The 22,892-nt window shown below is 38.1% G+C and overlaps 1 protein-coding gene across 1 annotated transcript in view; it reads right to left on the bottom strand.

Moving 5' to 3' along the window:
- Nucleotides 1-463: 463 nt before the first annotated feature.
- LOC150108578 (uncharacterized) overlaps nt 464-22,892 on the bottom strand; it is a 47,989-nt gene continuing 25,560 nt past the window's right edge. The window contains exon 2 of the mRNA XM_090416022.1: nt 464-841. Coding sequence (XP_090272148.1) covers nt 670-841 — 172 coding nt within the window. The 3' untranslated portion in view covers nt 464-669. The remainder of the gene's footprint in view (nt 842-22,892) is intronic.

Raw genomic sequence — 22,892 nt, forward strand, 5'->3', positions numbered from 1 at the left:
GATACAAGCAAAAATTTTCAACTTATGACAAATAGTGAACTAGGAGGCCCATTTGTGGAAGTTGTATAAGAATGTGGTTAGTAGAGGTGTGTGGACCAGATTTTTTGCATGAAGAGTGGAATTGATTGCGAGTTCCCTGACGGTGAATGGACTCAAGTGGATGTTGTAAAATAATAATAATATATTGTTTATTTATATATTTAATAATATATTTGGGAGTGAATTAGATGTAAAGATATATGAATGAACTTTGAATTTTATTAGGTAGAGGTGCAAAACAATTTTAAACAGAAAGAGCAATAATAAAGTGCTACACTCATACTTTATGGTAAATCACTATTTATAAATATGATGACTGGGATTTTAATGTTATGACATTTTCAACAATAATTTAAAACAAAAACCCAGCTGTCATTCTATCTTATTGTGAAAAATTGTGAAAAGAATTCACTGTACACAAAGATTAATTTGACTCATCAAAAATCCTCACTTTTTTTTAATACCCAAGTTTTTATGATATGCAATTCACTTTCCAATTTCTGATGAAAACATCAGATAGTATGTCAAATGTAAAGAAAATTTTATTTTCAGAAGTGAAAAAAACATATGAATATAATTAAGAAAAATTTCTTAGTGTGGTAGTAGTAGTCCTTAAACATTATGCAGCTACTAATTATATCTACCATACTGTTTAGGATAGTAGTCTCGTCTTCCCTGATCATATCTGTCTCTATAATGTTGACTGCTTCCTCTTTCCCATGCTTCCCTTTCTCTGTAACCTTTAAAGTCATCTCGGCGATAATTACTCCAAGACCTCTCTCTCCTATCTCTGCCTCTATTCCTATATATTGATAAGGCAAAGTAGGGAGGAGAAAAAAAAAAAGAGTTATTATAAATGATTTAACATGTGCAAATTGCACATTCAAACACATTCTGCTACAAATAAAAAACATAAAATAGGAAAAAAAGAATGGGATTGATTTTTTTTAAAAATCTGCCAAGACAAAAAAAAACTACAGGTTGCTGGAAATGATTTAAATCAAATACAGGTATCCCTTGCTTAATGCGGATTTGATTATCGCAGCAACCCTTTGATATACACGGCAAGAGTTTTGATTAACGCACCTTTAAATTTATGCAAAATCATGCTCATGCCACGAGGCTGCTAGCCTCGTGGTCATCCAAATTCTCTTAATGATCTGTGTGAGAATGTGAAAGTTTTATTTTTCCCACCAAACACAACATCATTGCTACAACCCATGGTAATGGGTGTCATTGCAACTTTCAAAGCCTATTTTCTTAAGAAGCCATTCTCAAAGGCAGTAGAAACAACAATGGGAGAAAATGCAATTATGCTCCACGAATTTTGGAAAAAATTTAAACATTAAACACACAACTAAGAACATTTGTGACTCGTGGGAACAAGTGTCTTCTAGTTGCATGAAAGCTGTTTGGAAAAACCTTCTGCCAGAATGCGCTAATGACTTTGTTTTCAAAATCCTGTGAACAACGTGGTCAAAGAAATCGTTGCAATTGGTGAAGACCTCGGTTTTGATGGTGTTGATGCAGAAGATGTTAAAGAATTATTGGATTCAAATTCAAAAGATTGCAATGACAACAATCTTTTTGAAATTGAACAATGCACATGTGAAGATAACGAACAAATGGAATGTGACGATGAGGTTCCAAAGGAAATAACAGTCAAAGAACTGGATGAAATATTTTGCAGTTTAGAATCGCTTATGCAGCAAGTAATGGATATAGATCCAGATATTAATCGAAGAATGCTTGTTTGCCGAGGTCTGGAGAGTCATTTTACTTATCATAAAATTTATGCCGATAAGAAAAAAACTAAAATTGTTCAAACGACTCTTTATAACCTCTTTTGATTAAAAAAAATTGCAGTAACTAATGTAAGTGCAAGTATTTATTAAACATTTACTTTGCATTCATTTTTTATCTTTCCTAAAAGAGTACCATATAAAACGAACTATCAGTACAGTAATTGATCAGGGACAAATTGTACTTTTTGCCATTGATTATTAGATTTGATTAATGCGATTTTGATATAAGCAGTGACATCGAGGGATTAATTAACCGCATTAATCGAGGGATATCTGTACAATGTTTACTGTTGCCTAAGCAGTCTTTTAAAGACACAAGACAAATTTCAGTAGAAATTCCTGGAAGGCCTTAAAATTTAAGAGATGACAGCAACTAATTATAAATAAGAATGCTGAAAACATGATAAAACATTAGTGATGGACATATACATGTACCATTAACACACAAAACATGTTTTGACACTTAATAACTGATGTATACATAAACCAGTAAGTAATACTTTTGTGATGATCCTCACTGAAGTAAACCAGTTAGATAGTGGATGAAACAATCAGGTTATGCATTTTATGTGATAGTTCATATGAAAATTGTGAGCATTCATATTGTATAATTACAATATTTGACTATTAACTTGTGTATTACTACTACATGCAAATACTTGATTCAGTTTCCCCCCTCCTCGCCAAAAAAATTCAGTATTACAATGTAGGATAGGTGTACAATAGTAAATATGAGAAATGCATGCATAACAGCATCACACCTATGAATGTCAATATAAATTTTCTGAATATTTATAAAATAAAAACAAGCATTTTTTTTTTTAAATGCTCATTTTTATTACAAGGTGCCTGTTTGAGGTTCCTGATGTTTCAATTTCTGTTGGATGTTGTGCATGCCACCAGATATGGCATCTCCAACTTCGGGTGTGCATGAAGGCAAAAATGAGGACATTTAGAACATTGAGTGCTGCTACATGTAGTCTGTATGTACTGAAAGCTGTAAATAATTTACTGATAGATTAACGGTTTATGCACTGTTCAAGTTGTAACAGTATTTATGGCTAGACCAGTTATTATGCCGTTTACTTTCCCCCCCCCCCCCCCACCCCCCCCCCCCCCCACCCCCCCCCCCCCCCACCCCCCCCCCCCCCCACCCCCCCCCCCCCCCACCCCCCCCCCCCCCCACCCCCCCCCCCCCCCACCCCCCCCCCCCCCCACCCCCCCCCCCCCCCACCCCCCCCCCCCCCCACCCCCCCCCCCCCCCACCCCCCCCCCCCCCCACCCCCCCCCCCCCCCACCCCCCCCCCCCCCCACCCCCCCCCCCCCCCACCCCCCCCCCCCCCCACCCCCCCCCCCCCCCACCCCCCCCCCCCCCCACCCCCCCCCCCCCCCACCCCCCCCCCCCCCCACCCCCCCCCCCCCCCACCCCCCCCCCCCCCCACCCCCCCCCCCCCCCACCCCCCCCCCCCCCCACCCCCCCCCCCCCCCACCCCCCCCCCCCCCCACCCCCCCCCCCCCCCACCCCCCCCCCCCCCCACCCCCCCCCCCCCCCACCCCCCCCCCCCCCCACCCCCCCCCCCCCCCACCCCAGCAAAAGTCCGGGTCTATACATGAGCGTCCTTTTCTAAATCCATTCTGTACTTCTAAAATAAAGTTTTCGGAATATTTCATTAGTTTGCTATTTAAGATTCTGCTATATATTTTGTAACAGGAATTTAGTATACTGATACCTCTATAGTTTTTTGGGTCATCTCTATTACCTTTTTTAAAGATAGGAATCACAATTGCTTTTTTCCATTCTATTGGGGGGATACCAGTTGAATAAATTTTATTTAAAAATAATAAGAGTCTTTCTTTGAATCTAGTTCCTGCATATTTATATAGTTCTAAACCTAGTTTATCTTCTCCAGGTGATTTTCCGTTTCTTGTTTCTTTCAGGCTGATTTCTAATTCTTCTTTAGTTATTTCCTTTTCATTAATTGTTTGCCAGTTGTCTTTTTTTAAAATATTTGTCTGTCCACAATTCTGTGTAGTAATTTAGAAATTCTTCTAATTTCAATTCAGTGTTTAATTTTATGTTTTCTTTGGTATTTACATTGTTTCAAAATTTTATATACATTGGGTCTTATTTTATATAAATCATGTTCTAAATTAGAAACAAATTTGTTCCATGATTCTCTATGTCTTTTTCTGACTTCTCTTTTAGCAATGGCTCTTATTCTTTTAAATTCTATTTCATCTTCTAATCTTTTACTGCTTAACAATTTGTGATAGGCTTCTTTTTTCTTTTTGATTATTTCTTTCATTGAATCATCCCAGATCTTCGGTTTTTTCCTTTTATTGAATTTTTTGGTCTTTCCTAAGCTTTCATTTGCTGCTGCATTTAGTATCGTTTTTATATTAAGCCATTCTATTTTTACTTCTTCATTTTGTTTTATTTTGTCTAGATATTGGTTAATTCTTTGTTCATACAGCCATTGTACATTTGTGTCATTCAATAGTCTAGTTTTATAAACAAATGTTTCAATTTTTCTTTCTGTTCTTGTTGCTTATAGCCATTTAGGCGGTAATCTTAATTTTATTTTAACAAGGAAGTGGTCACTGCTTATTTCATATCCTCTGTGAACTCTAACATCTAGTAAAAATTTTGATGTCTTTTCATTTAGTATAAAGTAATCTAATATTGATTTTCACCCTCTTGCTGCCCAAGTATATTTATGTATGTCTTTATGTTTATAGAAGGAATTCATTATTTTTAGGTTATTATAAACTACAGTCAATCAATTTTTTACCATTCCTGTTTAGAGTATGTTCTCCATGTATTCCTATATTATTATTAATTTTCGTGTTTCCAATTCTTGCATTTAAGTCTCCTGCTAAAATTACATAATCATTTTTATTTATTTTATTATATATGTTTTGTAGCTGATTATAAAAATCAATATTATCTTGTTCTCTTCCCTCTTCTGGGGCATATAAACCAATTATTGTTAAATAGCCTCTATCTATTTTTATTCTAGCTTCTATTATTCTTTCATTCCATAATTTATAATGTTTTAACTGTTTTGAAAGGGAGTTATGAATCCAAATCATGACTCCTGCTTGTGCTCTTTGGTCTCAGTAACTCCACTGTATATCACATTAAAATTTTCAGTTCTCATGGTTCCTTTGGTCAATTTGGTCATCTGCAAATAATAGCATATATAGCTGGCCTGGTTGGCCGAGTGGTTAGCATATCTGCTCTCCAGCCAAAAGGCTGCGGTTCAAATCCTGCCGTGGGCATGGATGTTTGTGATTGTCTGTGAAAGCACTAGTGGTGGTAGTTGGCTGTAGATAGCATTGGTGTTAGATGAAGAAGGTTGGTAGAGTAGTGAGATGAAGAGTTGATGCCCACCCTCGATGAGTCTTTGGACTCCCTGGAGGTGTGATATAATAATTTTTCTAGAATGGTAAAAAAAAAAATTTAAAAAAAAAACCCAAGGAGCTATACAAGCTTGTCCAGAGCAGGCTTTTACAAACAACCATGCACACAGTGAAATTAGAACCCACAACCTGCTGGGTGGAAACCAGGTGTGATAGGGATACATCCCTACTATACTCCTCTTAATGTCTTTCTATTCTGATATTTGTTCTAATTTGACAGCTATTTCATGTATAAATTTCTTGCAGACTGTAATAGTCTGCAACATTAGCAGACTTTAAATACACCAAACAATTGTTTGTTAGTATTATCAAAGGCGTTTTCATGGTGAATACAATCCCAATGTTTCTTACTGAAATTCCCTTTTCAATTATTAATTTTAGAGTAAAAACCGAGTATTTGCTAGATCAGCCTTTTCAGAATTCATTTCCTTCTTCCAGTAGTTTGCCCTCTACATTATTATTTTAGCTTGTCTTAATATACATACATATAATTTGTATCCTGCATTTAATAGATTAATTTCTCTATAGTTATTGCAGTCATCCTTATTTCTTTTAATAAAATGAAATAACATAACAGTTACTCTAAAATGAGTAACCTGAAAACAAGTTACTAATTTTTCTATTTACTGTTTTGTCTTTTCATTTTTTTTTTTTAATTTCTTTGTTCATGTATCTATTATTCCAGATTGGTTAGGTTTTTTTTTCGTGGCCTTGATATGTATCCTTTTCTAGTTGTTATAAAATTGTTCCATTGTAATAGCACTATTTCTTTGGTATTCTATTTTTGCTTCTACTGCCTTGGAATTCAACCATTTGTGGTAACTCATTTTAATCATATTTTCAATTTCTGTTTTGAGTTTTCTGTTGCTCTAAATAAAAGCAAGAAGTTACTTTCTATATATTTTCTAGTTGCAATTTTCTGAACGTCTCTCCATATCTCCTTGTAAGAAACATGGAACTAATTTAATGCTTTCTAATAGCATATTTTATTAATTCGGAATGCTTTAAATTGCATTTTATCCTAAATGCCTATCCATATCTCCTTGGAAAAAAGTACATAACTGCATGCTTCACATTTTACATGAAGTCGAATTGGTAAACTTCAACACCTACATGCTGCACGATACCACCCGAATAGAGGAAGTTGTTGCTGTGTCCATAGGATTCTAGACTGATCTCAACAGCTAAAAGAGTAGAAAAGTGTCAAAAGTGGTTCTTTCATAGTCCAGAGGTAAGGAACTTAGCACAGATCTTTCTTTTATTAAATTCGTTTTCACTCCTTTAAGCATTCTCAACTATCCCAGATAACCCATTCTAGTCATTCACTCTTGAAACAAAACTGTTCATCCTCAAGTCCTTGATAACACACAATAAACTTTCATGGGTGTGTGCTCCTTGTCCTTTCATGTCATGTACGTCACCATTTTGGTCACTTGCCTCTGAATCCTTTACCCCCCCCCCCCCACTCTCATCCAAGAAACCCAGGCACCCAAAATTCTGTGCTCATATCAAAGCATTGTAAGTGTTGTGTGTGAGCAAATAACATCCTTACATAAAAATTTACAATTCTGAATCTTTTTAAAAATGTTTTTTGCACAATGAACTCTTATTAATTTGGTTTTGCACTTGCCATGTGCCTGATTAGAGTGATTTCATTTTATTATTATTCAGGACCTCCAATGAGTGAGACTCACCTGGGAGGTCCATCTTAAAAAGCATGAAGTCTCTACCATTCCTTACTCATTCACTGTTCATGCTCTCACTACACTATCAGGCAATCATTCCACAGTCCAACCATGAAAAACATTCCTTACTCTCTTACCACTTCCAGGAATGCCCCACCTCCCTTGATCTACCATATATATGAAAGAACTCCCTAGTGTCAACTCGACCTATTAACAATTTAAATGTCTCAATCATATCATCTCTCCTATTGACCAAATTGAACGCCCTCAGTCCTCATAGTCCTAGTATCGTTTTTTGTTATCCACCTTTGTGCCCTCAAGAAGGTTAATTTATCCCCTTCTAATCTTGGCAACCAAATCTGAGCATAATAATCCATATGTGGTCTGATCAGGGCTTTCTTCTATCTTTGATGATCAGTATCCTCAGTATTGCAACAATCCTCTGGATTACCTTCAAAACCTTTTGCAATATATCACTTGATCTTCAAGTTTTTCTCAATTTCTCAACAGAGTATACAACTTGCCGTTGATGGATCCCAAAATTTAAACACCTTGCATTTAGTTTAGTTACAATAAACTGGCACCTCTATTCATTTACCCATCTGTATGGCTTACTCAAATAGGCACTGTAACTAATAACCCTTCTCAGCTTCACATCATCTGCATACTGAATATCTTCCTACAACATCACTGATATAAAGGTTACACAATACAGAGCCCTGAGGGACTGCACCTGTAACCTTCTGCTTCCTTGATATCTATCAAACAGCCAATCCCCAATCCAATTCACTAACCTGATATCCAATCCATATACTGTAGTTTAATTATCAGCTATTCATATGGCACCCTGCCAAATGACTGTAAAATCCAAAAACAAAGGCAGTATATGCTTTCCTCTCATCAACCACTCTTGTTCCTTTATTATAAAAAGGCAATTAGATTACAGAAACAAAAGTGTCCCTTAAATCCATGCTGACCCAAACAGAAAACATGACTCTCATTTACTCAATGCTGTATATGATCTGTCATTAATTTCTCCAAAAAAAAAAAAAAAAACATAACTATACAAGAAATACAAACTAGCCTATAGTTTCTACTATCACCCTTATGCAATGGGACTATCTTATCCTCCTTCACTCCTTGGATAACTTTCTCATAGCCATCCCCTCTCAATGAAAAGCCAAGTCAAAACAGCACTGTCCGTTCCTTTGCGCATTCTCTTAAAACATGGTAAAATCCCATCCTTTGCCTTATTGGCATCTAGACATCTTAGTATTTGTAACAAAATACTTTGTCACTCTCCTCTTCCAAACCTGGAATTTTTCCCATCCCTCTACTAATAAACCTCCCCCTTTTTCCAGGATCAAACACCCCAACAGTAATCATTAAACAAGCTTTCCTTACTATGCTAGTCACTTTCCTAAACAAGTCTTACATTCCTTATGCAAATGCTCTCCATCCCTCTCCTTATACTTTTTCCATTCTCTCCTTTTCGTCTATAGTTCCTGTTTGATATCATTAGTTATCCATTTTATACCAAATCTTTTTTTTTTCACTCAACGTATCCTCTTGCCATTGCTTCTAATAAATATTTCTTAATTAGTTACCATGTAGTGATATCTCCCTTCCCAAGCTGATTTCTAATATAAGGTTGGTGATTATTGCAATAATTCCACATAAATTTCTTTCTTTCTTTGACACTTCCACATGCCTACTCATCCCCCCAAATAAAGACCACATGGTCGCTCTCTCTCTCCAATTGGGTACAGAAATAATCCCAGTTGCAGAGTTACAATCAGGTCCACTGATGCCAGGACCAAATCCAAAACTGTCTGAGCCTCTTGTTTCTTCTATTAGATGCTGTCTGAAACATTTGTTCAAGAATTCCAGAATTCCATTCCTTTAATACTTTAATACTTCCCAAATTTATAGTGCTGTAGTTAAAATCTCCCATAATGATCGTTCATCGTTCATTTTTACACTCACCAAATTGCCTGAACTGTTCCTCAAACTCTGTATTCCTTCCCTGGCCTACAGCAACATCCATGATTCCCTTGTATAAGGCTTTGATCAGGCCATATATGGCCTTATACAAGGGGAACATAACTACTTTGTTTCTGCATGTCAAGGTTCTCATCATTGCCACAGTCTGTTGTGATGTTTTTACAATTTTAGCAACGTAACATCTAAACTTCAAGTCTATCCACCATCGTTCCCAAATCTCTTCCGCTTCCTTCAAAATTTTCCTATTAATTATATACCCTGCCTACCAAAGTAAGACCTCACATGTGACAATATTAAACTGACAATTACACTTAGTCTATTATTATTATTATATCAACCCACCAATACTTGGGCCCATACACGAGAGGTTGGTTGATAAACCTATAGTACATTAGTACCATATATGGGTAGTGGACTGGGAAAGGAGAAACTTGTTTACATTTGATTTAAAAGACTGTATATTTGTATTCCTTGGGAAACACAACAGGGGAAGACTGTTCCACAATACAGCAGTTGCAGGGATGAAGGAGGAAGAAAAGAAACTTGTTCTGTGGGTTTCAAGGTGCACAGTGAAGGGATGTTGAATAGAAGCTGCACATGTTCCAATTAGCATAGTATTAAATGGGGGGAATTATTGATGCTATTTCAGCTAAAAATTTCCCATGAAAATATTTGTAGAATACACATATTGAGCAGAAACCAAACATTTGTGCGAAAGTGGGGGGAAGGGGGAGTTGGTAAGATATGGGTCACTAACATTAATAAGTCTAATTGCTCTCCTCTGTATTGAATCCAACCTTTTCAGGGAGCTCTTAGGATCCCCACTGATATGCGAGAGCAGTATTCAATAGCTGGAAGGATTTGTGATTTGTATAAGGTCAACAGCTGTTTAGAAGTGAAATAACATTGTGAGCAAAAGAGAAATCCTAGTTTATTAGAAGCTGAGGATGCAATGGTTGTGATTGTTTATTACTATTACTATTATTACGGGCAACTCCAGGGAGTCATTAGACTCATCGAGCGAGACCCCAAATCATATTCATCACAACTATTCCACATTCATACAGTATCTATCATACCTCGCCTTAAACTCATTCATTGTCACAGCATCCACCACAGACTCAGGGAGTGCATTCCACTCATTCACTACTAAAAGTAAAGAACCCAGCTCTAACACCTTTACTAACCACACTTTTGCCAGGTTTCCATGGATGTCCCCTAGTCCACCCACAACCAGCCCTGTTCTCAAAAATATCTTCTGAATTAATTTTATAGAAACCCTTCAGTAATTTGAATGTCTCAATCATATCTCCCCTCCTCCGCCTATCAACCAATTTTTGCAACCCACAAATCCTCAACCTGTTCTCATAAGGTTCATTCCACAGACCTGCTATCATCTTGGTCACTCGCCTCTGGATCCTCTCCACCTCCTCCCCATCAAGAAGAAACCTAGGTGACCAAATCTGGGCACAGTAGTCGAGATGGGGTCTTATCAAGGCTCGATACAGAGGAACAATAACCTGCTTGTCAACGTATTCTTCAGCAACCAAGTGATTTGATGAGCTGATTTGGCCACTTTTGCAATGTGTCCCCTAAATTTCAATTCCTTATCCACCAACACTCCTAAATCTCGTGCCTCATCAATTTCCTGGAGCACAGTTCCACCAATGCAGTAAACTGCCGCCAATCTTTTCACCTCAAAATGCATAACCTTACATTTTGCCACATTAAATTGACATCCATTCTCCTTAGCCCAGACCTCCAATCTATCCAAATCATCCTGCAAAACTTTGACGTCATCTGCATTCACTATTGCCCTACCCAACTTCGCATCATCTGCAAACAAATGAACTGTTCCTCTCAGATCCTTTCCTATATCATTATTGAACAAATTAAACAGCAGTGGTCCAAGAACAGTTCCTTGTGGCACACCACTAGTCACAGGCCGTCTTGTGGACTCTACTCCTGAGTAAACCACTCTCTGATATCTCTCCGTCAACCACCCTCCTATCCATCTCACCAACCCTATGTCCATCCCCATATGCTGCAATTTACTGATTAGAATTCCATGTGGTATCCTGTCAAATGCCTTAGCAAGGTCCAGTAGAATCACTGTAAACCCATTACCCTTATCCAGTTCAGCCGTCACTGTGTTATAATACGTGAGCAAGTTACTGAGGCATGACCTACCCTTCACAAAACCATGCTGTCCCCGATACAGTATCCCATTTTCTTCTATTCAATCTTGTATTTTCCTCTTGACTATTTTCTCTAAGACCTTGATAATGATTCCTCTTATGCTGATTGGCTGGTAATTTTCAACAGCAGCCTTGGAACCACCTTTGTGCAGCTGAACTATTTTCCCCTCTTTCCACCCCCTTGGGATTGACCCAAACCCGAGGCTCAAATTAAACAAAATGGTCAAGGACACTGACAATTCTTTAGCTGCTTCACATACGACACGAGCTGGTATACCATCCAATCCCACAGATGTATTGACATTGAGGTTCTGTAATAGACTAGTTACCTCTACTTCATTCATCACAATTCCAGTATAAGCTGTTGGTTCTTCCATTCCTGCAAAGTCACCACCTGGATGATATACTCTTGCAAAGTGCTTGCTCAGTAATTCCACAATATCGACTGATTCGGTTACCTCCCTACCCTCAGCATTTTTTAAGATCATTCTACCATGAGCATTTTTCCTTTTACTTGCAACATATTGAAAAAATTGTTTGGGATTCTCTTTAGCCTGCATGGCCAATTTTCTTTCGTAATCTGCTTTTGCTTTTCTTACCATCCTGGCCTGAGCTTTATACTGTTCCTGCACCTGATGGTCACCTTTCTCCTTAAATTCCCTCTACAATTGTTTCTTTTTTTGCAGCTCAAGCTTAATAGTGTTATTCATCCATTTAACCCCTACTTGATTTATTATTCGGACTCTTGGTATACAGTCAACCATTGCCTCCTGCAAACAGTTCTTAACCACCTCCCATGCACTATCAACATCCAGCCCTTGCAGTTTTACATGCCATGGCACTGAGCCAAGCACACACCTAAGCTTGTCATACTTACCAGCTCGGTAATTCCACATGTACCCTGTCTTAATTGTAAATTCCACTCCTTTGGCCACCTCCCAAGTCATGACCTTATGGTCGCTCTCACCAATTGGTGGCAACATGGTCATGTTCGTTACAGCCACATTCTCAGTTGCAATTACAAGGTCCAGCACTCTCTGCCCCCCTGGTATTTTCCACTACATGTTGCCATAGATAATTGTCCCTTAATAACCACATAAAATCCAATTCCTTCCTCCCGTGTGCCCTCTCCTCTTTCCAGTCAATGTTACCATAATTGAAATCACCCATAATAATTACCCTCCTTCCACTCATTTCTTCTATTTGCCTATGCATACTATCCCCACCATGTATTCCATCACCTGGTCTATAGCAGCACCCAATTGTATATTTTGTTCTGCTAGATTCTATCTCACACCAAACAGCCTCAAATGTGCTCTTTTCTCTATCCTGCAGTTCAACTTCTATACTCCTTGGCTGCAGCTCATCAGCTATCATCAATAACACTCCTCCCCCCTTTTTATTCACCCTGTCACTCCTGAACACGTTATATCCGTCGCATTCAATCCCACTAGAGTTATCATCTTCTGTCAGCCATGTTTCACTAATACCAACAACCTGTGGCCTGGAAGTGCCAACCATGGACAAAAACTCTTCCTTCTTGTTCCTAATACTCCTGGCATTAGTGTACATGAATTGCAGAAGCCCATTTGTCCTATCCCTACTTTGATGCCTTATACTAACTATCCCATTCTGATTTGTTGTCCTTCGTACTCGCTCGGGCATAATATACTCATTCATACACTCAACTGCCTCCCTAAAGTCTGCATATCTACTCCCCCCCCTCTTAATAAATCTAGTTTCCCCGAGTCTGTACATCCACTTCCACATCATTCATCAACACTTTTTCAAGTCTCCGTACACCAACTCCATTCAAATGTAACCCATCCAGCTTATATAAGTCCTTTTGCCCATCGAACTCATTCCACACATCCACAAATTCCACACCACTCTCCATGCATAACCCACGCATAAAGTCATTGGCAATTATGGCCCTCCTTCTAAACACTTCGCTGTCATACCACGGTAAGATACTCACCATCCTAACTCTCTCACTCTTCTCTTTTGCTACCTCAAATAATTCTCTCACATCCTCTATCATTTCCATTTTGTCCTCTTTCAAATCATTTGTTCCTGCCACGATTATCATCTCTTTTACCTTCTGTTTTTGCAGTCGAATAGATTCGCTGACGTCCTTTATGTTCGCACCCGGCTGGTACGACTTCGTTAAACTCTCAACTATTACACCTCTTAATAGCGAATCCCCATACAGCACTCGCTCCTTCATTTTATTGACGTTTACGAACATTCTATTATTTGCTGTCCCTGACTTTCGCCGGTTATTTGTCTGTACGTTCACCACACATTTTTCCATATGCTCCAGTTGCCTTTTAGTTCTGTGTATTGCACCGTTCAAACCGGCAATTTCACTACTCGCATTAATCTCACCATTTTCATTATCAATCAAATCATCCATTCGTTCTGTATTTCTACCTTCATTTACACTTTCAACGACACTCTCACACCTATCTGGCACTACCACGCAATTCTCTAGCACACCGCCATTTTCTACATTCTGACTATCGTTAACGATATCACTCTCGCCACATGAAACACGCTTGAAATCCTCATTCTCTTTACACTTTCTGCACATATTAACTCCACTATCACTTTCTAACCAGACTCCCACCGCTCTTCGCAAGGCATACATCTCACAGACAGCACATTGCATAAATTCATTTACATCAAAACTCTTAAACATGGCGACCTGGCCGCCATTTTTTTCTTTATCGGTGCCATATGTACGCTATCTTATCTTAAAATTAATAATTAAAATAACAGAAAACACGCAAAAATTGCACAGACACACCAAGAAACAAAAAGCAAACAATACTACTTAAAATTCTAGTAGAATTTCTAATGTTAACACAAAATAATGCTAATCTTTTCAGGAGCTCTCGACAAGCCGACGATCTATGCCAGGAGAGGCTTAACGTCAGGGTAATTCCAAGAAGAGAAATCTCAACTTGTCTGGAAATGTGGGTGTTGGCAAAAAATAATACTGGGAGAAAGTAGTTATTTTTTATGAGAAATAAGACAGAACTGCATTTTGTTAGCATTGAAATTGACGAGGTTATCTGAACCCCTATTGGAGGATGGCTTGGAGTTCAGAATTGAGGCAGTGACTTGTTCAAGGTGATTGATGTTCTGTAAGTTGAGGTGAGTTGTGTAGAGTAAGATTTGTCAAATAAAAGGAGGGGGGGTGCAATTTGCTATCATCTGCAAAACTGTGTATTGGGTTGAAGGTCAACTGAGGTAAGTCATTGATATATAGCAGGAAGAGGGTTAGTGAGATGATAAGGAATCATCCATCACCATACACAGTGTGCATCCAGACAGAATGGTGGCAATCCAACTACAGAAGTCCTGGGACAGACCAAATGATGGTAGTTTGCTCAGTAAGCCTTTGTGCCAGACCCAGTCAAAAGCTTTGGAGATATTGTGCAACCATTTGAGATTCACCAAACTTATCCATGGCATTTGTCCAGAGATGGGCAACATATGTGATCAGATCTCCTGTTGATTGGCAGCGACGGAATCCATACTGGCAGTTGTTTATTAGGTGGGTGCCTTCAGGTAGTGTAGGAGTTGGGAACTGATTTTTTTCATTACTTTAGACAGGACTGAGGTGAGCAAGATGAGACAGTAGATGGATGGCAGTGAGTTGTCGCCCTTCTTGGGAATAGGTTGAATATAGGTCAATTTCCAGGCTGTGGGATAGATACCTATTGAGATCCCACTGCAAGGCAACAATCTGCTCTGCTCAGTTCCAACTTAGCAATATCTTTAAACAGCTGCATATTCCTAGTTAAGTCTGTCCCAATATCATTAATATACAAATTAAACAATAGTCACTCCAAAATAGACACTGCATGACTACTAGTAGTCTTCCTTTTCTGATACTCAAAAGCCCACCAAAACTAATCTGACAGCAATCACCTATTCAACACGAAAAAGGTGAAACATGCATGAAAGACTAGTCCTAAGTAGGGTTTTCTCAGTGGGCCTGGTGGAGGCCAGCTGCAGATCCTAAAAAATGTCTCTTCTAAACTTGCTGCAATGGAGCAGTGTTCCATTCAACTGATTCTATGAGTAGCATAAAGCATAGTCTGCAAGACCTGATTGACCAGAGTAATGAGTGCATTACCAATATGGATCACAATACAGTATCGATATGGTATAAAAGCTAACTAATAGAGCCTACAATCTTTGTTCCACTTACAGGAGAACTCAGCTAGTGGCTACAGTTCCAACAGAATAAAAATTTCCTCCAATTCACAACCTTCTCCTTCACAAGGATTTTAGTAAACTCTATCACAATATCCTACATCCAAGGCACATCAGAAATAAGTAGCTGGAATTTAAAGAAATACAGCCTCTGCACAGCTTTCAAGTACTACTTGAAACTAGCTACAACTTAACCAAGGACCAACTCTCCTCTCAGTTAGGACCAATCTTTCATCCCTGTGTTTCACTTGGATGCGTGTGTGAGAGAGAGAGAATTTTATATTGTACTCCTTGAAGTTGTGTGAGACAAAATATTGGAATTAAGTAGTTTTCTTAATCCTTTCCCAGTACTGTTTTATTCCATTAAACTCTAACTTGGATTTTTCCAAGCACTTATGTCTACATGACCTCCACTTAAACCCATACTCATCATAGAGAACACTACTATTATCAACCTAACTCTGAATCTTAACATCCTCACCAACCTCTCCAACAACCTTAACCACAATCGCAGATCCACCGATTGGCCTATAATTTGTAGCCCGAGTTCCTACTCTTTGGAAAATGGAATAATTTTATCCTCTTTGCACCTTTTGGAACTTCTGTTGCAAGATTCATGTTAAACAAGCATGCCAAGGATGTGTCGACTCCCAGGAGCATATCTTCAAGATCTACATCTTGAATATGTTGCTGAATCCTACTGCCTTATTAATATCAAGTTTAATTTCTTTATATCTCCTACTCCCTCAATATCAGTCCCTCTTCCACCATACCATGAAATATCCCGAACTGCTCACTGAACATTTCACCTAGATCCTATACATCAGTTACCAATCTACCACTGTCATCAACTAATATCCTCCCATAGTTATTCATTCTTCTACTTGACACATATCAAAGAATCCACTAAGATTTTTCTTGGCTTCATTGACTAATTTCTGCTCACACTACACTTCTGTGATTTTACCAACCAAGTCATCTTCTTGGTCTGCTCTTTGTACACCTGATTACCAACATTCATCTTGTATTGCCTCCACAACACCTTCCAGATTTTCAGCTTAATTCCCTGATCTATTTCTACCTTATTTAGTCTTTCACCTTTGGAATACACTGAGACACTGCTGATGTTAATTAAACCTTGATCAATGCCCAAGTAGCATCCACACCTTTTCTACTAAACGCCTATTTCCATGCTATAGTTCAGTGGTCTCCAAACTTTTCATTATCACCGGCCATGTAGTTCCAAATGCATCCTCTCTTTACAGACATTCTCATATGACTAACTACAACCAACATGATCACTTAATGGTCACTCAATAAATATGTTGAAAGTTTATTTTTCACTTGGTTTGAGTCTAATAAATTTAGTTTAATCCTTTATCCAAGTGTGAGCAAACAAAGTTTGCACCTGAAAGTATCTTCAGGACTGGGGTAAGGTGGTACAACACCAGGGAACTCCTTGCAAAGGTGGAGCAAGCTACCAACACTTCTATCTCAGTATCTCCCATAATGCAAAATACATCTCCTTGCGGATATGTCTAATGTTATGCATTAAGGGAAGGGCCACAACCCAGGCTAGTTTCGACCTTTATTGAGGTCTCTTCAGTGGGAGCCAGGCCCAAGTGGAGATACCAGGCAGAAGCATTAGCAGGTCATCTCTACCTATAGGAGTTGCCAAATGGTGTGCCACCCTTTTTTAATAAATTACTCTGGATTTAGAGAAAGATGTTGAAAGTTTATTTTTCACTTAGTTAGAGTATAATAAATTTAGTTTAATCCTTTATCCAAGTGTGAGCAAACAAAGTTTGTGCCTGAAAGTATCTTCAGGACTGGGGTAAGGTGGTACAACACCAGGGCACTCCTTGCAAAGGTGGAGCAAGCTACCAACACTCCTATCTCAGTATCTCCCATAATGCAAAACGCATCTCCTTGCGGATATGTCTAATGTTATGCATTAAGGGAAGGGCCACAATCCAGACTAGTTTTGACCTTTATTGAGGTCTCTTCAGTGGGAGCCAGGCCCAAGTGGAGATACCAGGCAGAAGCATTAGCAGGTCATGACCTACTAATGCTTATTAAAAAAGGCTGGCACACCATTTGGCAACTCCTATAGGTAGAGATGACCTGCTGATGTTTTATTTATTATATTCAATAAATATAGTAGGTTCTTATAGGTATTTCCATGAGTGCTGCTTTACTGAACTGACTGTAGCATCTCTCCACTCTTCTCCACATCAAAAAAATAATAATAATAAATAAATAAATAAATAAATAAAATAAAAATAATAAAAATCATACAAAACAAGTGAATGCACATGGTGTTCAATACCCCATGGTTCATGAGAAATATACAGTTTCATAGACAAAGAGATATTGAAACCTTCATGTGCAAGAAGGTCACAAGATGTTTTATGAATGGTGCTACTCATCCCAACATGTTAATCTAACAGGCAGTGGACTGTGATGAATACTTCAAATGGAAAAGCATTTTATACTTATAGAAAATGATGACGTATTCTTGATGAATACTTCATCAAAACAAATGTCCCAAAAACAGCACTGTGGAGATAATTATCAAATACATAAAAAACCAGGTGTTAAAAACATACACTAAGTTCAATTAATAAAACTAAGGTGTACAATATATACACAGACTGCGATAAATAATAACACTAAAAAAATAAAAAAGACAACGAATCTGATAAAATCTGCCTCTAATCTTATAGTTTAAGTCAAGCTCTATATAGCATACAGTTAAGCATATTCCACTATAGCCTCTATTTTGAATCATTTAAAAATCAGTATTCCATTTTATGTGCTCAAAAGAGCTGTTAGTAGACAGCAGGAGTGAAATATCACCACCCTCCAAGTGAAAAATCTAGTTCTCACACCCTTGTTAACCACACTTTTCCTTAATTTCCAGGGATGACTTCTTGTTCTTCCATCACTATCACACAGCTGAAATATTTCCCCTGCATCAATCTTATAAAAACATTTTAGTAATTTAAATGTTTCTATCATATCCCCTCTTCTCCACCTATCAACCAACCTCTGTAATCCACAAGCTCTTAATCTATCAATGTAGGGAGCATTTTTTACATCACTCACCAACTCAGTGGGTCTCCTCTGAATCCTCTCCACAACCTTCTCATCTCCAAGGAGTCCAGGTGACCAGACTTGAGCACAGTAATCCAAATGTGGAAGTATCAACATCTTATAAAGCGGAATAATAACCTCTTTATCTCTGGATGCAGAAGAGAGAGTGCAAAGTATTTGATAATTTAATCAACTAGAATTAAATTAAAGTCTATCCTAGTGTGAGTTATGGGTCAAGATGAAGACCATGTCTACAGAAAAATAAATAAAAATATAGGTATTATTTCTGGGAAAATTCCCATGTTACTCCTCTAAGTAAATAAACTAAATAGCCATAAAAATAATAAATAAAAATAAATAAATAAAAATGCACAAACTGCCTTCTGTTGGAAAAAATTTGGAGATGTTGGACTCCTATTTATAGGAGTCCATTTTGAAAAATGGTCAATGGCTGCCTGCAGCTGTCTTTCTATGATCTTCATATTACATGAATGACAGAAGATGGTAAAGTTGTTCACATAAAAGCTGGTCGACGCTTTACTGGAGATTTTCGATCATTCTCTGATTTAGGAAAGGCAATAATAATCTTTTGCCAGGGATTCAGGAACAATGTTCTTATGGAAAATTCCACTGAACAAGTCAGTAGCTGATCCTGGGCATCTCATAATGGACGTTATGTGATCCAGCAGTAGTTGGATGACACGTAAGCAAAGCAGCTTTTATTTCTTGTTTCGTGAATGGCCTGTTGTAGTCTTTTGTGTGGATCGAAGAGAACAGAATTTGTTTTTGGGAAAGGAACTCCAGCATATAAGATGTTTTGGGAAAAATCTCCCTGAGAGAGTTAGCAACTATGCATCTATTAAGGATAAAAAGCAGGCAGATATATGACCTTCATTTTCTGGATGTTATTCCATGCTTCTTTGCTGTTGGATGCTCATGTTATGAAAGATATGTACTGGATTCCTTCTGGCTCTGATGCCATGTGTCTTGCTCAGGTTAAAGCACATATGAAAGCAGTAAGGTTCATTGGCATAGGGTATCTATAGAGAAGATACTCCTGGCAGCTGTGCAATCAGCATTCCACCACAGTTTAGATAAAAGTAGAAACCAACCAAATATTTTAGGAATTGCAGTTTGTGCAATATACACTCACGATTCACTGCATTCTTCAGAATTGAAAATCAATTCTGAATTGAGAATTGAATATCAGAGGGAATTGATCACTCCCAAATAAGCTAATGTCAAGATCCGACTTGAACAGTGGGAGAAAGGAGAGTGAGATAATAGTTAAGTCATTGGCAGTGAATGTTCGGATAAGCATATGGAAGATGCTGTTTTCTGTATTCAAGAGAGATTGTTGAGCATGCACTCAAATCCAAAACCAGATTAGTTTATATTTCTGCAAGAGTCTTGTTGTCATCAACATTTTCATGAAATCCACAAGAATGAAATGCTTCATTATTTGGAGAATTGTGAACAGCCAGTGTCCATTTCTTCATCAGGAAAGATATTCATAACTAAGTATATTAATTGTTTTGTCTTATGGGGGATAGGATACAGAAGTATGTCTTTGATCCTCTGTAGAACACGTTCAATGATTTAATTAGTGGAATTTTAGGAATTTCCATGTTTTTCATTTTTGAGATGTCCTTAGGTCTGAGTCCATATCGGTTATCCTCTTTTATGCACTCTAAAGAGGAGGCAAGCAAATCATACTATTCAGGGATGCCGTAATTGTGATATGGGAACCAACATACACATTAAGATACTTGCTGATACTTTTCTTTTGCTTTCTCAGTGTAGGACAGTTTACTATTAGATGTTACATTGGTAGTATAGGGTTTCCTTGCCTCCTGATAAGGGATATCCTGCTTGCTTTTTATTTTTGGATCTCCTTTTCATCCCAGTAATAACAGAGGACTTCAACTCAATCCTAGCAAGGCAAAGATTATGGTTCTCAAAGGAAATATGAACAGAGACGCTCTTGAGAAACAAGTGTACCTTAATGGAGAAAGAATTGAGGAAGTCAGCAAGTTTGAGTACCTGGGATCCATTATTAATATGAAGAATTGCTGCTCAGAAGACGTCAGAAGAAGAAAGTTAGGAATGGCTAAAACAACAGTCAGAGACCTGTCTAAAATCTGGAAGGATGGATCTATCTCCATGGGAACAAAATTGAGGAGTTTGGATGCAGTTATTTTTCCAACAGCGACTTACAGATGTGAGACTTGGAACCTAAAGAAGTCAGATAAGAAATGGATATCTGCTTTTGAGATGTGACGTTACAGAAGGCTGTTGAGGTTATCATATACTGAAAGGTGTACATGAATGGATGTTAGAAAAGATCAATAGAACTTTAAGGCTCCTTAAGGATATTGACAGAAGGAAGTTAAAATATTTTGGATACACAGAAAGGATAGAAGGGGAGGGGGGACTTCTCAGAACAGTAATAGAAGGTAAAGTTCATGGAAAAAGAGGAAGGGGTAGACCATCAATGAGATGGATGGATGGTGTGTGTGTGTGTGTGTGTGGGGTGACTGATCTTCAGAGTTGAGGCTGCCAGAAAAGCAAATGACAGGACTACATGGCGAGGCCTGGTGTGGCCAAGCATCGGAGTCACCATATGGCATCTGTAGATGTCCAGTGACATACAGACAGATAGATTTCGTCCTTCCACCTTTGGCATGCTTGGGAATACACTGGGTGATCTCCCTCACAATTAAGGTATTGCAGTGTTTTGCTCTTACAATCTTTGTTCTTATGACGGGCACAGATGGCAAAGCCATGACAGACAATTTTAGAATGACCATACTTTTGACATTTAAAGTAGTGGAAAGAGTTAAGGATACAGAACCTAACTGGATAATTTAGACAGCCTGCTTTCATAATGTTGATGGTTAGGTATATTGAAAGTAAGGATGATATTTCTAGTGGGAACCAGGTGACCATCCCTACAAACGAGTGTTCTATTCATGGCTGTCACTACTTGGTCTTTCATTTGAGTAGATCTCTTCATCTGGTATACAGTAAGGTGGTCTCACTCCGATATTATGCCTCTAGAAAAGTTTAGTTTTGTGGCAGGTGACAGCAATTGGTATTCCCCCAAAAGATGTTGCACAAAGTAGTTTTTCAAATTGCATCACTGTTGTTGTTTCAATAAGAATGTCATCTGAATGGATTTTTTGTTTGACTGATTTTGGAGATCGTTCCAGCCATTCCACCCTTCTGGATGAAGGGCGACATTTGCCTGAGTGTATATTTGCAAAATGAGTGCAATAATAAGAAAGTGAGTATTCCTATTGTATCTGATGTTTTCTGTTGATGTTATAATAGTTTCTGAACTCAATTAAGGCTTGTTGAAAGCTCGGATCAACAAGAGAATGAAAAGGTATTCTCAGGAGGAAGTTGGTTCAGTGCAACAGCTCTCCCCATTACAGAGTCATACATGGATGACTACTCTTCAACAAGAAATGACTATACTTGGGAGTCAAATGCCAGGACTATCCACAGATGCAATATCAGCACTACAGGAAGTCTTGGGCCCTGTCCCCAAACCATGGAGAAGGAGATTTAGTGCAACACCATTGACATTTGCAGGCAAGTCTACCAGCAAACTGATCTTGGCCAGGAGCAGCCATCTAACAGAAGTAGAGGCCAAAATAATATGAGACTACTAGGATTCCCCTTTCCAAATGTCCATGGCAAGCACGACAAGGCATTGATATCAGTGATGATAATGGTCGAAAAGATAGAGCAAAAAAAAAAAAAAAAACTCAGTAGAAATAGAGTGAAGAATACGGAAAGAAAAACATAGAATAAGAACAAAAAGAGCCAGTACCATCACAGGGGTGGGAGCCCAAAACAGTGGATGGAAAGAAAATGTTCCATTAAAGGGATAACAAGACCAAGACTTCAAATTATAAACCAGATCGGTATCTGGAGGTGGTTGTTAAAGAGCAATAAAGACTACAATCCAGGAAAACAGGTTGATAACAGCAGGATTCTCTACAAACAGAATAGACTTGTTAAGAGGTGATCTTGTTTTAGCAATTTACATCAGGTTGATGGAGGTAAAGATTACTGCCAGAGTGCCACATAAGGCAGTATTTAAATTAGGACAGATGAGGTTGGATAAGATTAGTTAACTAGATAGGAGACTGCTTATCTACTAGTAAGTATCAACGAGTACAGGGAAACCAGAATTCAGAAAGAGGAAAATCACTAATGGTGGGTATGTTTTATGGTTATTCTTTAATTCACAGATGATGCAATGTTTTTAATGATATTTAAATGTCATGATATAAATTTGATGATATATTAAATGATATTTAATTATAGATAGTGAGATTTAAATAGAAATAATAGCAAATGATAAAGTTGGGAAGACCTACAAAATCGATGTTCTTTAGGAGGAT

The sequence above is a fragment of the Typopeltis vanoorti genome, chromosome 3, assembly GCF_054136105.1.
Source record: "Typopeltis vanoorti isolate ZY-2024b chromosome 3, IOZ_Tvanoo_1.0, whole genome shotgun sequence".
Classification (NCBI taxonomy): Eukaryota; Metazoa; Arthropoda; class Arachnida; order Uropygi; family Thelyphonidae; genus Typopeltis; species Typopeltis vanoorti.